Raw genomic sequence first — 14,420 nt, 5'->3', positions numbered from 1 at the left:
CTATATGTTCGTGGTTAGATTCGAATCCCACCAGAATGCAAACAATCACAGCCCAGGGTTTCTTGATTTGTCCAAGATATGACTTGATTAGCCCACGCCCATACCAAGAGACAAGTTAACTTTTCTTCTATTTACTGGCCCAGCCACCAAAATTGACTCATGGCTTTTCCCAATAGAGCCCGGCCGCTTATCTTCCCGATTAGAAGCTTGTAAATATTATTGTATCAATAATGACACAGAGATGTTCGTGAAAGACCATAGCAACAGCTGGTGCGATGGTAAATAATTGTTGAAGTGCGGGACTTATTTAGTTTGGTAGGCCGCTCACGGGCCAGCCTTCATTCAGTCATTCACAGGACACCGATCCACGTAGAGACGTTGTTGCCGCTATGAAGCCTGACGCTGACAATAATCTATCTGTAGTTCTTTATGCAAAGCGGGATCTTCGATTGGTAAGTTACTCGACTTCACACCAGAAACAATATATTGTCGACGCCGCTTATCCACTCAGGTTAATTGCCTGGAAAATCCACGGTAAATTTGTGTTCTCCACCATACAATTAGTACAGGAAAGGATAATTCTGTATAATCATATATATCAACTTTTTTCCCCATTATATTTGCTGCCATCTGTTCGGTATTGGTATTGATTTGATAGACACGATTTAAATAACGGTTTCATATTTAGAAATAGCCTATATATATATTAACAGTTCTTGAATACGTAATACCATATTACGCACATACGTTGAGTTGTGTTGTGCGCGATGTTTTTATAGAGCAATTGAACTACCTCTAAGGATCTGTACGTGCCATTGTTAATACAGGTACAGGTTTTTCTATCCAAAAAAAAACATTGTGCCGTCCGTGCAAAGCACATGTTCATCATAGCGCCAGAGCGTCGATATAAGTTCTGTATAATCTTATCTATTTTACTTACGTTTCCCGTTGGTACCGGTCGCATCACGGGTTTCACTGGGTATACAATGTTATGTGTTACCATTACACTGCTCAAAACAAGAATAATGCACTCTCTGACTTCAATGACTTTTTCATAATTACTTTTTCTGAGAAATAGTCTATTTCGTTTCTTAATCATTGTTTATGGTCTTACAGGAAAATCGTAGTGTTCCACAACCAGGAAATAATGGTAAGTTGTATGGATGAATGAATATCTACGATAATGGATTGTTAGTGACTCTTTGGAAAAAGTATTAGTACCGGTACATTGGCGACAGTGCATTTTGGCTGATTTGATCCTAATACCATTCCGATAAGATTTATGTATCAGCGATTTGGGAATGAATATAAAATCCTGTAGTTGAAATACATGTGATTTTTAAAAACCGACCATCGAATTTCAACCCGCAAATGGGTGACTTGCACCGATGAAGATAAAAGGCGGAAAATTTGCGAGGTCGTCAAAATATATGAATTTTCTTCCCATTACTTTCCAGAAGTACAAATAGCTATAAATAAAGTTGGGATATGTGGTTCTGATGTACACTACTGGTCGGACGGTAAACACGGAGAATTTGTACTGACCGATCCTCTAGTTATTGGTCACGAATCAAGCGGTACTGTTACCAGTATAGGTAATGGTGTCTCCCATTTGAAAATTGGTAAGCATGATGCATACCGCGTCCCATCAATAAGTTTGACTTTCCCGTGCGATTGTCCTACAAAATCATATACGGAATTGATTCTAATCAACGTTCATCTTCTGATAAATTCCATCTATAAATGGATATTTCTAGGTGATCGAGTTGCGATAGAACCTGCTACACCGTGCCGTTTGTGTTTTTACTGTAAAAGTGGTCGGTATAACATGTGTCTGGACGTGAAGGGGTTGGCCACACCGCCAACCGACGGCTCCCTGTGTAGATATTTCGTCCACGCGGCTGATTTATGCCACAAGTAAGAATTATTTAATTTCATCAAATCAGTCCCCTACACGTACGTTTTCTTGGCTTTAAACAATCACGAATCGTTTCAGTTATTTAAATGAACTTGATATTTTTCGAAACGACATTATTGGGATTTTTATCAATTTGATGAATAAGTTTTCTGTTTTTTTTTTAGGATTCCGGATAAATTAACATTCGAAGATGGAGCTTTAGCTGAACCGTTGTCGTGTGGTATACACGCCTGTAGACGCGCTGGTGTTTCACTCGGTGATAAAGTCTTAGTTCTTGGTGCAGGTACAGAATACATTGAAAGTCAAGAGTACTGGAAAAGTTTTTCAAATAAAGTATTATTTTAATATAGAACCGGCGAACATTTCCTTTTCTAGGACCTATTGGAATAATATGCATGTTGGTTGCGAAATCAATGGGCGCGTCTGAAATCCTTATCACAGGTACATCGCATAGAGTTTCCATTGATAAATTCGAAATTTAATTGATCTATTTGACCGCTATTTAAACCACAGATAAGTTCGTTTAGTTCAAATTCAAATAGGCAAAAACTAATCAGAATTCTACTTTTACAAAAAAACAAACAATTGCAGATATCGACGCTGAACGGCTGAATTTTGCGAAGAAAGTCGGAGCCGATCACACGCTGTTGATTGAAAAACAACAAATTCCTGAACTCGTTGAGACGATTGTCGCAACATTCGGCGGAGAAATGGCCGATATTACTATCGAATGTAGCGGAGCTGAGTCGAGCATTAGACTTGGCGTTTACGTAAGTTTTTCAAGCCGAACATGGACAATTCGCAGCAACCCAAACGAATCTACATCTGATATAACGAGTTTTGTAAATGCGTGATTAAGTTAGAGATCATCTATAAAATCCTGTGCGAACATTAGTATAATCGCTGCAAATACTTCGATAATTCACTTCAATGTATACATTTTCAGGCTACTCGTCCTTGCGGAGTTCTGCAATTAGTGGGTATAGGCAAACAGGAGGTAATGTTTCCTATAGTTAACGCGGCTATCAGGGAGGTTGACATACGCGGGATGCATCGTTACGTTAACACGTAAGTTTACCACGTGATCGACCTAACAATTTAGAATATAACTAATTGAAGCTGCTATCATTACACTTTCGTTGTTATATTTTGCAGTTATCCGACGGCACTAAAAATGATGGCATCTGGTGCCATTGACGCCAGTGTTTTGATAACTCATCGATTCACCCTCGAACAAACTTTGGCCGCTTTCGAAACTTTTTGCGATCGCGCAAGCGGCGCGGTCAAGGTCATGATCGAATGCTCGTCGCCAACACTATCATCGTCCACATAATAAAAACTACGTTTATTCTGTACAGTTTCATCAGACAATCCGTTTAAAAGATCTGTATTTATACGTGGATCATTTGAGGGTTATTAGGGTAAACAAACATGATACCTTATTTCTTCCAATCGGCCGGGTCATTTTGTAAAACGCAATCAAATTTGTAATCAGTTTATTTCTATAGCTACCTGGTTTGCTTATGGTAAAATTGATCACGATTTTATAAAAAGTAATATACAGGGTAGATAGGCGGCCGGCCGGGTCAACTTTTAACCTAAGCAGTAATGAGCAACAAGCTATCAGATCTTTTAGCCTTGGTTTATTTTTTCCTGGCCAAGTACATAGTTTCTATCATATATAGCTGAGTGAGAGAGTTTAAGTTGGGTCACATGTCATACGTATGAATTTGTACAAGAAACATTTCTTTCCAATGGTTTATGATAGATTATATAAATGATTGCGAAAATATATGTATTTCTTATACTAGTATACAGAAATAAACTTAATCGAAATCCATTTTGTTTTCTTTATCAAATAGTCTATTGCTATGGAGGATTTCTAAGATGAAGTGATATATACTTCTCGTTTGTCAGGACTATTCCTTTTCAAAAATTCTTTAGCACAAGAGGACACAGATTTGTGACCAATTCAAGCTGAAACATCAAATATGGCTAAAAAACGAACTAAACTGAGCTGATATATATTTCGAGAATTTTTATTCTACTTCGTAGACCGAAGGCTTCGTTTTACATGAAATAGAAATTTAAATCTACTGACACAAGATTGGTCGAAAATATCACACTTCAATTATTAAATAAAATCATATACGTCACATGTACATAGATATGTAACTAATTAAAAATCAGTGGGCCGTCTGAATGAGTGACATTACATACCCAGCGTTCATTTCCGAGTAGACTCGGGTTTACTTCATAATTATCTAACTTAATTACAGAACCATAGTTAGACGAGATTTCTATCACAGTTGTCTGGTATTCTCTGGTGGCACGGTTGTGATAATCTCAATTCCGTAAGTTTCTTTCTATGCAATTTCAATGTAAATTTTCACCATATTATGATAAAATTGAAAGGAAAATACCTTTAGATCTGCACATCGTTTAGCAATTAGATTGTATAATCTTTCAATATCCGATGTAAAGGCTATACAAATTAAAACGGAAAAATCCTTTATATGGAATTTTGTTTTCCGTTACTCCTTGTTAGTGATTTCCTGGGTCGAGTGAAAAGAAATCAAAATGATTAGCGGAACGGGTTCGCTGAGCAGCGCCGCCCAATTGGAGTTCATACTTCGAGATTTGGTGATGCAACAAAAGGGACAAATTGGTGAGTAAAAAAATATTCCAAAGGATATTTAAAGAATGTGTTATTGTAGTTCGCAGCCTGTATTTATAGAGATATTGGCATTTTATTTCAAAGGTTTTTGTAAAGGTGAACCACTGACCGAAAATGGTAAACGTAAACAGTTGATGAAAATGTTAACCATTACATTAGTACCGATAGTTGCGCTGGTTTGTATAATAATTTACTCGTTGGCTCTCAGTATCGAAGAACGCATTAGTTTGGCCTCAGTAAGTTCTCATTTCATTGCCGTCCTTTCTATTGAAAGTTGTAAACTATACCGTAACATTTTCCTCTGATTTATAAAGGCGAAGAATACGGTTGAGTTTTCAATCCAGATCGGAACGTTACTTCACGAGTTACAGAGAGAACGGGACATGTCGGCTTTCTATCTGAGCTCGATCGGACCAAATACTAACCAATTCCTTCACGCGTTGTGGGATAGCACCGATGCGCAGGTATATTTGTACGGAAGCGATAAAGGGCCTCGAGTTGTCGCGTTCCAACTCGACAAGTCGCCATATTTATATCGACATATCGCGATATATTGCGTCTAGTCGACATGAATATGCCGACATATCGTGACGTTTTGACGACATATTTCGTTTTCACAACCATTTTGCTCGCGACAAGTCGACATATTCATGACGACTTGAAACTCAGTCGTCATATCACTGGTGTCCTCATCTTACATTTAGACATGTCTTCAAACGACGGCTTGTCCTGTGGAAAATGGGCAAAAAAGCGAAATTTGTCGTGAAAACGTCACGATATGTCGACATATTCATGTCGACTTGACGCGATATATCGCGATATATCGACATAGATATGGCGACTTGTCGAGTTTGAACGCGACAACTCGAGGCCCTTTATCGCTTCCGTATATTTGATAGCATTTCTGATGCGTAGTCAATTGAAATGTTTCATAGGAAAGTTCTGAATTGGTAAAATTTTGACAAATTTCGATTAACATATTTTGTTGATTGAATCCGCTTTGCCTGTAGGTAGCGACTATACCAAACTGGCCTGAAAACCCAGATCTCATCGCTCGACCCGAATTCAAGAACAAATACTCCTTCATCGCCCATTTGGCAAAACATCGCAACGACGTCAGCAGAAAAGATTTGAATTCCTCTCAAACGATTACTGAAGAAATTCTATTCTACTCAGAAATTCAATCAGTTCTGGTGAAATGGTTGTACGATGCCATCAAAGCTACCGGTAGCGGTTTGCTATGGAGACCTATGGTGGCCTACCAGAAGATTCTCGCCAGTAAAGACGAATGCGGCGCCGAAAGAGCGATGGGTACGATATTCTTCGCTATGAATGGATTCCCGGACACCGATAATTTTACCTTCTACATGAATCGATATCACAATTACTGGACATTTTTCCGAGGAGCTCAAAATTATTCCAGTATCGTCACCGCAGTTTCCAACGCCATTACTAACGCGTCAGGAGTCGACATCGAAACAACGATTGATAAATATCGAGATATGATCAAAAATCGCAACACGACTGGTGCATCCCAAACAACCGCAGCCGACTGGTTCGATAACATGACCCAATATATCAATGCCTTACTCAGTATGCAGATGCGACTAGCTGATGTAATCGCAGAGGCCATCGACAACAGAATTGCCGAGACCGATAATTCTTTAGCTCTAAATTGTATAATGATGATAATAGCTTTAGCTATGAGCCCGATCGAGACAAAACTGGTGGTTAGAGTTACGAACGACATGCAGCGATACGCGTTGACTTTGGCCGATAAAACGAAAGAATTGAATCGCGAGAAGAGAAGAACAGATTCGTTGCTGTATCAAATGTTACCAAAGACGGTGGCGGAGCAATTGAAATATCAAAAAGACGTCAACGCCGAATATTACAAAGAAGCGACATTATTCTTTTCCGGAATCGTCGGTTTTAACAAAATAACGGCTAAAATGTTGCCCATAAACATCGTCGGATTGTTGGGTAGTCTTTACACGTTATTGGATAGTAGGATTGATCTGTACGACGTTTACAAAGTCGAGACAGTTGGAGATACGTATATGGTGGCATCAGGTAATGTGGTAGTAATCATCGTGGATCCTTAAAGATGGATGTTGATACCTGTAACACTTGGTTTATTTCAGGTTTACCTCAAAGGAATGGTAACAGACACGTTGCAGAGATAGCACGAATGGCACTCGACGTGTTAAAAGTGGTCACTGAGAAAAACTTCGAATGCGGCAGAATAAGCCTCCGGATCGGGATACACACTGGTAAAAACTATCGAAATCTTTGTCAATCTCATGAATTCAGCCATGATTTCAAATCTGTTTTTACTTGCATACTATTATCTATATAGGTCCTTGCGTAGCTGGTGTGGTTGGCACATCATTGCCGCGATATTGCTTGTTTGGGGACACTGTGAACACCGCATCTAGAATGGAATCCCATGGATTACGTGAGTTGAGACCTCTACCATATACCCATTTTCTTCGCCGGTGACACGGAGATTCTGTTCAAGATTAAATTTGTATTTGCAGCCAATCGGATTCACATAAGCGCCAGTACAACACGTTTGCTGCATAAATTTCCAGACTTCAGTATTCAGACCCGTGGCAAAGTCATGATCAAGGTATACACAGAGAATAAATGAGTATAAATTATCTACGAATTTACGAAATTTCTGATAAATACCTGGGTTCAGTTTTGTAGACTGGTATTATCTTTAACCCGGGGGTTACCTCTATTGAAAATGTATTAAGTTAGCCCCCGGGTTAATGTTAATACCAATCTATAAAACCGGCCCCTGGTTCACTATGATGACATGTGAAATGATTGTATTCCTTATGTTTTCAAAGGGTAAAGGTGAACTAACGACGTATTGGCTCGTCGACAGTGATCAACGTCCTCAACAGAGCATTTTGAAAACAGCAAAGAATGGCATCGCGAAAGCGGTGCAAAACATGAAAAGCAACATTATAATGAAGAAACCGCAAGATCGATCCCCGCAGACCACGAATAATGAAACGAACCCTGATATTCAAATTGAAAACCCATCAAGCGGGTCATCACAACCGGACGAGATTGAAACTGAGATCGTTAAGAAACCTGCCAAGTCAACTTTTAGCAACTTCGAACCTCATGTGATGCCCGAGAACCCGATCAGTCTGGCAGAAGTTGAGAAGATATTCCGAGAACGTACCAGAAGTCCGCCGATCATACAACTTTACGAAGGCTATCATTTCTAGAATATCCCAACTATATATATCTAAGAATTTATCTGAACAATTATACGAATCGATGTAAAAAATTGTCTTAGCCTTTATATCAGATCTCAGTGTTGAGGATAATGTAACTAGCACAAGTTATTCATAGTTTGCCAACACCAACGTATAAATCAATTACCACTTATGTTCAAATATGTATACATTATGTTTATCAAACCGTATCTTTAGGCGTGTTGAAATAAATAAACACATATCAAATCAAATCAAATCATGCGTATTGAATAATTGAGGAATCTATCAAGGAACAGCGGCAGGTTTTCTCGCTTCATTCGATCGGTGGTGGCGGGTGGTTGAGGAGTGCGTTGAAAATGGGCCCGATTCTGTCGGCGCTGCGTCAAACTCACCCAGTGTGCGGGGTGTGATATTCAGGACACGTTAACGACTGCTTTTCTTCAGTATATACAATGATTATTCGATGATCTAAAATGGCGAGCATACAACGTATCAATACGTAGTTACGTAGGTTCCATAAATTTTGTCTTTGCCAACTGAAGGCACAAATGGTCATAATATATATTACTTCCAATTTCAATTTAGTTGACGTGGCATTATAGATATGGAAGTACCTGTTTTGACTTGACCATAGTACTCAGACGATGTGAGTCTAAGCTGTTCCGCCAACCGTAAAATATTTTCTGGGACAATTTTTATCATGTGAATTTGAGATTCTTTTTTTTTTCAATTTGAGAAGTTTTTGGAATAAATGAAAACGCCAGTGTGTTCGAATGCGTTATATTCACTAGCGTAGAGTGTTTTTAGAATTGTCCCTGGCCCTGTTATTCATTTCCTTGGTAGATTTCGTTTGATTTTGTGTCCCTTACAAATCGACCACACCTGCCGGGAGCGAAACGGTTTTTTTTTAAATCGAGGACATTTCGGTTCCGGTTCAATCAAACAGTCTTCAAACCAGCCTGAACCGGCATGCAACTGATTGGGGTAAATTTGGTTGGATGCCTAATTATTTTGGGGAAATGACCACGGGGTAGATGGGCATAGCGGTCGGATCTGCCCCGATGGTTTATCCGTCCTTTATCAGAACCCCGAGAGGTCAGTCAGTATCTATAATCAATGGTTACGATGAAAAAGGAAATTATGCAACGAAATACGATACGATCTTTCGTAGACTTCACGCTGTTAATTTACTAATTACTCTCTAGTCATGAAGGGAATTGTAATCAGTAAACAGGAAGTTATATAACGACTGAAGGGTTCGAATATCTACAGCTCCGACGAAATAAGAGTAATTTTCAGTATTTAGGCTCAATGAATGTCCAGAGTAATTACGAGTCCAGTTGGCAGTTTAACTATTTCATCCTCTCTGACTAGGAAAATTGCGAATTCACAATTTTACAAATTCACCTGTGGAGAAATACCGAACAAACTTGAAACGAGTCCTCGAAAATGGAGAAAACGACGCCACCAAGTCTTCGAACAATTTCATGATCGGTATATTTATTTTAAATCATCAACAATATCTTAAACAGAATCATACAAAGTTGTCACTGCGTTTTTTTATAAGCAATACGTTTTTTCCCATGAAGCACTCGACTAGAGACTAACTAACTATCCGTGGAGAATAAGTTATCTCTTTTTAAAATGGATAATATCAATTATATCATGAAAAGAAAATATCTTTTGTATACCAAGAACTAAGTAAGCCACAAACTATACGTTATTCGACTCGGCATTTACCGGTCAAATTCTAATCAGTTCATTTCAAGAAACAATCAGACATCAATTGATAAGACAACAATAATACACAATAAAACACCTGAAACTAATAGTAGACAAGCCACACTCAGACGTGAAGAAACATTACCAGTGCATGATTTAAGCCCACTATGTACCGATCAAACAGAATTAAAAGGGTGAAGATTATTTTTTGAGTTCAAAACGTTGTGTCCATACGTTTTAAACTTAAAATTGAAAAAATCATTCTACTTTTAAATTTGTACATAATGGACTTTAATCGAATGACCCGAAAATAATATAATTCAAGACACCTCTTCAACAGTTGTGGGTTAATAATAAGTTCTGGAATTGCACAATAGTTTAGTCCATTAACCTCCGACTATGGAATTGGGTTCACAGAATTCTAGCCGGTCTTTATTAATTATAACCAAAAATAAACCTCGGTCAAGTGCATCAGAGAATAGTTAAAATCACTACATATACACGAGTATAGCTGTACAAGTTATTAGAAATTTACAAACATCAAGTGTCAACTAAAATACTGGTACTGGTAATTGAAAATTTAGTTTGAATGATGACGTATTAATGTACATGTTAATCCGACCAGTACAGTTATAGAAATGAGTCGAAATAGACAGAATACTAAGTTCAAAACGCGGTGTCAGTGCTGGAAAGTTTTTTTAGTTGTTCTAATCAAGGAAACCTTCACCAAAATATTATGTGACATGGAGAATTGTGAGGACAAAAATATACAGAACCTGAATCGGTAACCAAAACATTACCAAATTATGAAGCCAGGTATAATAATAATATTCATCATGCAATTATTGTGAGTAGATGTTTTGGTAGCAGTCATGTTAGATTCGTTATGTAGGATGCCAAAGTGGTTTTCTAAGTAAATATCTGAACTTGAATCTAAAAAGTTCTAATATTTTCTTTCTAGTTAATCGATTATTAAGCCGACTCGAGAAGCCACTGACCAAAATTCATTTTAGTGCCATCGTTTTTTAACTTCACCTCCGACGACTCGGGGGCGGCTCTCGAAAGCGAATTCAACAGCCACTTTTCGCTCGAACAACGAGCCTGAAAAACATGACTGAACATGTTTATTTCAGGTTCGTTGTCGTCGTCGAGAGAACGCGATTTTTTCGATAGCCACAAACATATATTTGCTTCACGTTTGCCGCTATCTAACGAACATTTCTCCGACAGCCATTGGCTCATATTGGCGTCGTCATCGATAATCTCATCGACAATTTTACCCGACGATAGATTTTTCTCACAGATATCATCGGACGAAGACTTCAACCATTTACTCGTATCACAATTTAAAACGTTACGGATTTGCGAGTTGGGATCTCGCGCGCAGTTTTCATCGCTTACGTTTGACTTGTTCAGCAACCAGTTGGAGTTGGAGGAATTTCGTATACTTTCGAACGCCATTAAGAAATCTATCACAGATGGTTTGTCGGTGCTCGTCGTTGTGTTTTGACCACCGTTGAACAGCCATTGATCGACGTTGTTGATCGGTTTGTCTTCTTCCAAATCTGCTTCCGTCGTTTCCGAATCCGCTTCCATTTCAATGTCGGTCGTTACATTTTTACCGCAGTGCGGCTCGCAGCAACATTCTGTGAACGAGCAGCATAACTCATTCGCGCGACAAACCCGCGATATTTCTTCGTTACACTCGATATCTTCGACGTCGCATTCGTCTTTCTTCTGACAGAGCCACGCGTTCACTTCTTTCGGTATTTGCCGGTAGTAAGTTTTCACCGGATTATCGACGCATTTCAGACCATCGAGACTCTCGATTTCAAACGATGCAGTAGCCATTCCGCACGAATTCATACAGAAATCCAACCTGTTTTCAAAATTCTGAAATGAAAAATCGAATTATAAGTAAAATCTTTTTGCGGCTATTAAATAATATATATTTAATTTATATTTAATAAAATAATATTGTCATTGTATTTTCAAAGTGCTACTCGAAAACTGCAATGGGAGCACGTGCTCCTTGTGCTCCTGTCTCGATTCACTCCTGGTATAACTCGAATTGAGATTAATTTGTACCTTATCAGGTTTTTTGGCGAGTAGCCACGTATTGCCCGTATTTTCAGCTGTCTTCACCGATGCATTGTTAAGCTGAGTACAGTCCATATCTACGTCGTTGGGGGAGGTCTTCGACGACATCAACCAATCCTTGGACGGCGAGGCAAGAACTTTCACGAAATAGCTATTGACAGGATTAACGTTTAGATCGTAGCAAGTCGTGTCCATATCCGAGTGAGAAACAACTTCGATCGATTCCGACAACTCTGAGGCTGTGAATGAAAAGAAAATGTTTTCGCATGAGCAAAAATTTCAAGTGTAAATTCAGGAGCATTGATCCGCTTCAATCCACACTCAGGGTCCATACAGATCAGTTAATCCTGAATATAAGGAGTTTAATAAGAGAAAATCTCAAGGAAAATCTCGAGGAAGCGTCCGTATCACTTTCATATCCCGATAACAGTTGACTCCTCCTAAATCGATACTCTTTATTTAGGTTAACTGCCAATTCGGTGGTTTTGTAAGCAATTATCATCCTTTACACTTAAAAACTCTGTTTCTAATTTTGTAACATGTGCAACTGTTTTCTGTACAACTACAAACATTTCTAATTGCCTATTTCTTAAAGTTAATGTTTTGGGAATTTCGCTCAAATTAAGGAGTTTCAGGCACCTTTAAAATAATGTTCTGTTTAGAAGTTTTAGAAGGAACCAGTCATACGGACCCAGAAACTTACCCGGTGTATCTCTATGGCTATGATTCAACATTTCAAATCCTTCTTCGTCCTCCATTTCTGGACCGTCTTTAAGTCGTTTCAACCACTGCTGTATACTGGCATCGGCACCGACACACGGCAACTCATCCGGAGTACTCGGAGCCGACTTACTTTTCTGTAACCAGCCCTGGGCGTTCCCACTAACAGCGCTCGGAAACAGAAGGCTCATCTTAGCGGAAGCAACACTCGATGGTGATGAACGTTTATGCAATAGCCAGCCATCTTTGTTCAACTTTGGAAGTTTGACGTGAATCTGAAATGAAAAGGATTGCCTGTATTGATCTAGAACTAACTACCGTAGCAAGTTTTCTTAGATCCCAATGGGTAGATAGGTCAGAGATAATAGTATTCTAACCAATGAGTTCTCAACATGACGTGACGCAGAGCCAGTTACTCAAAAATTGATTAAAGTGAAATGGGATAAATCTAAGGAAACAATAGTTTGTTTAAATAGTAACTTTGTCAACTATACACTGGTTAACTCTGACTTTTGAGCAACTGATACCTCTACACAAAATACCAATGACTGAGCTTCTTTGGTTTTAATTCAATTATTCATTAAGATGAACTTAAATTAATGATTTTCACTGAATTATTGAAAGTAAAAACATACACAGTTATCTTGGTGTTGATCACGGTTAATATCCTCAACTGTTTTGTACAGCATGTGATGTTCAACGTCGCCGTAATCCTCGAAATAGTGCGGCAAACACGTCGACGGGACTTTCGGATCGGCGAATACAACCTCCGGATTGACGCCCTGAGCGTCGATTTTACCAAATTTATGTATGGCCTTACGAAACGCGAGCTTGTCAGCTTTGAACGTTATATGCGGTGATTCCGGTTGCACGTGAAGATCTTTCAGTCTACAAGAAAAAGATATTACTTATTTCTATTGAAGAATGCCCTTCAATGTCATATAATCAATAAGAGATTGAAACCCATTAACGGTAGAACTATAAATACAAATTGAAAATATCAAAAAGTTTCAAATCTTCTAAGAATTAAACATTTTTGATTTTCTCTGAAGACCGTTATCAGATATCACACCTGACGACGTCTTCTACTTAAAGAGTGAGAATATACGACAGGTCTAGTTGTGGTAGGCTACCTTTCAAGGCTTTCTTTAAGCTTCAGTTCGATGCTATCAATAGAACTTGTGCTACCGGAATACTCAAGATTCTTCAATCCGCCGAGAGCCTGATCTAAGCTAGCTTGTTGTTTGCGTAGAATATCATCTTTGGCTTCTTTTACGATTTCGACCTGGTTTAACAGCCAAACTTCTCGGCTGCGAAGGATCTCCAGTTGACGACTTATCGTTGTGTGAATCTGTGACTTCACCTAAACACATTGATTTAGTATTAAGATATATACGAGAGTGATTCTACAAGACCAAAGACACAAACTGTAGTAAGCCTCCGATTTAGGACCCCCCTCCTGAAAACAAACCTCTTGCGCGTTATCTTGAAGTTGTTGTTTAGCTAGATTGATTTCGGCGATGGTTTCTTCAACGAGTCCAATTTGTTGACGAACTTCGTTGAAGTATTCCGGACCACATCCAGTTTCACACTGCTGTGATATCATCGTTTCGTCCGTGACCGTGGTTTAATCGGTTTTTATTCTGGGAAAAGTCAAAGAATTTTTTAGTGTAGAGAAATAAATACATGCATGACATGTCATATTCATTCTAACTCAAACTCACAATCGAAAAATCACAGAAGCCCCTTTTCTCCCTTTAAGCTATTAATATTCGTGACCTACGTGACTTATTATCGTCAGAATATGGCGACGCCAACAAGAATATTAATAACTTTATTATGTACGTAAGCTTATCTATTGTCAGCTATGTGTCGGCGTTGTCTTTACTTGTATGAAATACGGTATTCTAAAGATTACACATGTACTTACCTGACGATATGTTACAATCGGAGTCTAGATTTTGCGATTTCCGAGGGTTTTATCAGCAGGTTCTTATCATTTTGTCCAGATCCACCAAGTAAAATGTAGCGACCTCTATTAGTG

At 38.6% G+C, this 14,420-nt stretch overlaps 3 protein-coding genes across 4 annotated transcripts; 2 read left to right on the top strand and 1 right to left on the bottom strand.

Moving 5' to 3' along the window:
• The first annotated feature begins 289 nt into the window (after positions 1-289).
• Positions 290-3,700, top strand: LOC141903418 (sorbitol dehydrogenase-like). Its single transcript, XM_074791531.1, has 9 exons — positions 290-452; positions 1,117-1,150; positions 1,458-1,622; positions 1,758-1,917; positions 2,083-2,201; positions 2,294-2,359; positions 2,510-2,688; positions 2,865-2,986; positions 3,074-3,700. The coding sequence occupies exons 1-9, from the start codon at positions 390-392 to the stop codon at positions 3,249-3,251; spliced, it is 1,086 nt and encodes a 361-aa protein (XP_074647632.1). The 5' UTR covers positions 290-389; the 3' UTR covers positions 3,252-3,700.
• A 798-nt stretch (positions 3,701-4,498) lies between these two features.
• LOC141903373 (uncharacterized) lies at positions 4,499-7,843 on the top strand. Its single transcript, XM_074791486.1, has 8 exons — positions 4,499-4,586; positions 4,680-4,831; positions 4,910-5,059; positions 5,606-6,668; positions 6,740-6,868; positions 6,955-7,053; positions 7,136-7,227; positions 7,454-7,843. The coding sequence occupies exons 1-8, from the start codon at positions 4,499-4,501 to the stop codon at positions 7,841-7,843; spliced, it is 2,163 nt and encodes a 720-aa protein (XP_074647587.1).
• Positions 7,844-9,316: 1,473 nt separating this feature from the next.
• On the bottom strand, positions 9,317-14,405 carry LOC141904166 (nuclear receptor coactivator 4-like). Of its 2 annotated transcripts, none has more exons than XM_074792704.1 (7): positions 14,307-14,405; positions 13,848-14,019; positions 13,510-13,739; positions 13,012-13,264; positions 12,360-12,651; positions 11,645-11,895; positions 9,317-11,449 (listed from the first exon to the last, which is right to left on the bottom strand). In XM_074792704.1, the coding sequence occupies exons 2-7, from the start codon at positions 13,980-13,982 to the stop codon at positions 10,529-10,531; spliced, it is 2,082 nt and encodes a 693-aa protein (XP_074648805.1). In that variant the 5' UTR covers positions 13,983-14,019; positions 14,307-14,405; the 3' UTR covers positions 9,317-10,528. The 2 variants fall into 2 exon arrangements, with proteins under 2 accessions (XP_074648805.1, XP_074648806.1); XM_074792705.1 differs by lacking the exon at positions 14,307-14,405 and adding an exon at positions 14,101-14,290.
• Positions 14,406-14,420: the final 15 nt, after the last annotated feature.

Source organism: Tubulanus polymorphus, chromosome 4 (assembly GCF_964204645.1).
Source record: "Tubulanus polymorphus chromosome 4, tnTubPoly1.2, whole genome shotgun sequence".
NCBI classification, from domain to species: Eukaryota; Metazoa; Nemertea; class Palaeonemertea; order Tubulaniformes; family Tubulanidae; genus Tubulanus; species Tubulanus polymorphus.
This window is presented reverse-complemented; position numbering and strand designations above follow the sequence as displayed.

Excerpts from the sequence above, each read along its gene's own strand:
- LOC141903418 (XM_074791531.1), top strand. The coding sequence starts at position 390 with ATGAAGCCTGACGCTGACAATAATCTATCTGTAGTTCTTTATGCAAAG. Across the intron at positions 1,623-1,757 it reads TGTCTCCCATTTGAAAATTG|GTGATCGAGTTGCGATAGAA; the intron begins GTAAGCATGATG and ends GGATATTTCTAG. Across the intron at positions 2,987-3,073 it reads ATGCATCGTTACGTTAACAC|TTATCCGACGGCACTAAAAA; the intron begins GTAAGTTTACCA and ends TATATTTTGCAG.
- LOC141903373 (XM_074791486.1), top strand. The coding sequence starts at position 4,499 with ATGATTAGCGGAACGGGTTCGCTGAGCAGCGCCGCCCAATTGGAGTTC. Across the intron at positions 4,587-4,679 it reads GCAACAAAAGGGACAAATTG|GTTTTTGTAAAGGTGAACCA; the intron begins GTGAGTAAAAAA and ends TTTATTTCAAAG. Across the intron at positions 7,228-7,453 it reads GTGGCAAAGTCATGATCAAG|GGTAAAGGTGAACTAACGAC; the intron begins GTATACACAGAG and ends ATGTTTTCAAAG.
- LOC141904166 (XM_074792704.1), bottom strand. The coding sequence starts at position 13,982 with ATGATATCACAGCAGTGTGAAACTGGATGTGGTCCGGAATACTTCAAC. Across the intron at positions 13,265-13,509 it reads CTTAAAGAAAGCCTTGAAAG|ACTGAAAGATCTTCACGTGC; the intron begins GTAGCCTACCAC and ends TTTTTCTTGTAG. Across the intron at positions 11,450-11,644 it reads TCGCCAAAAAACCTGATAAG|AATTTTGAAAACAGGTTGGA; the intron begins GTACAAATTAAT and ends TTTTCATTTCAG.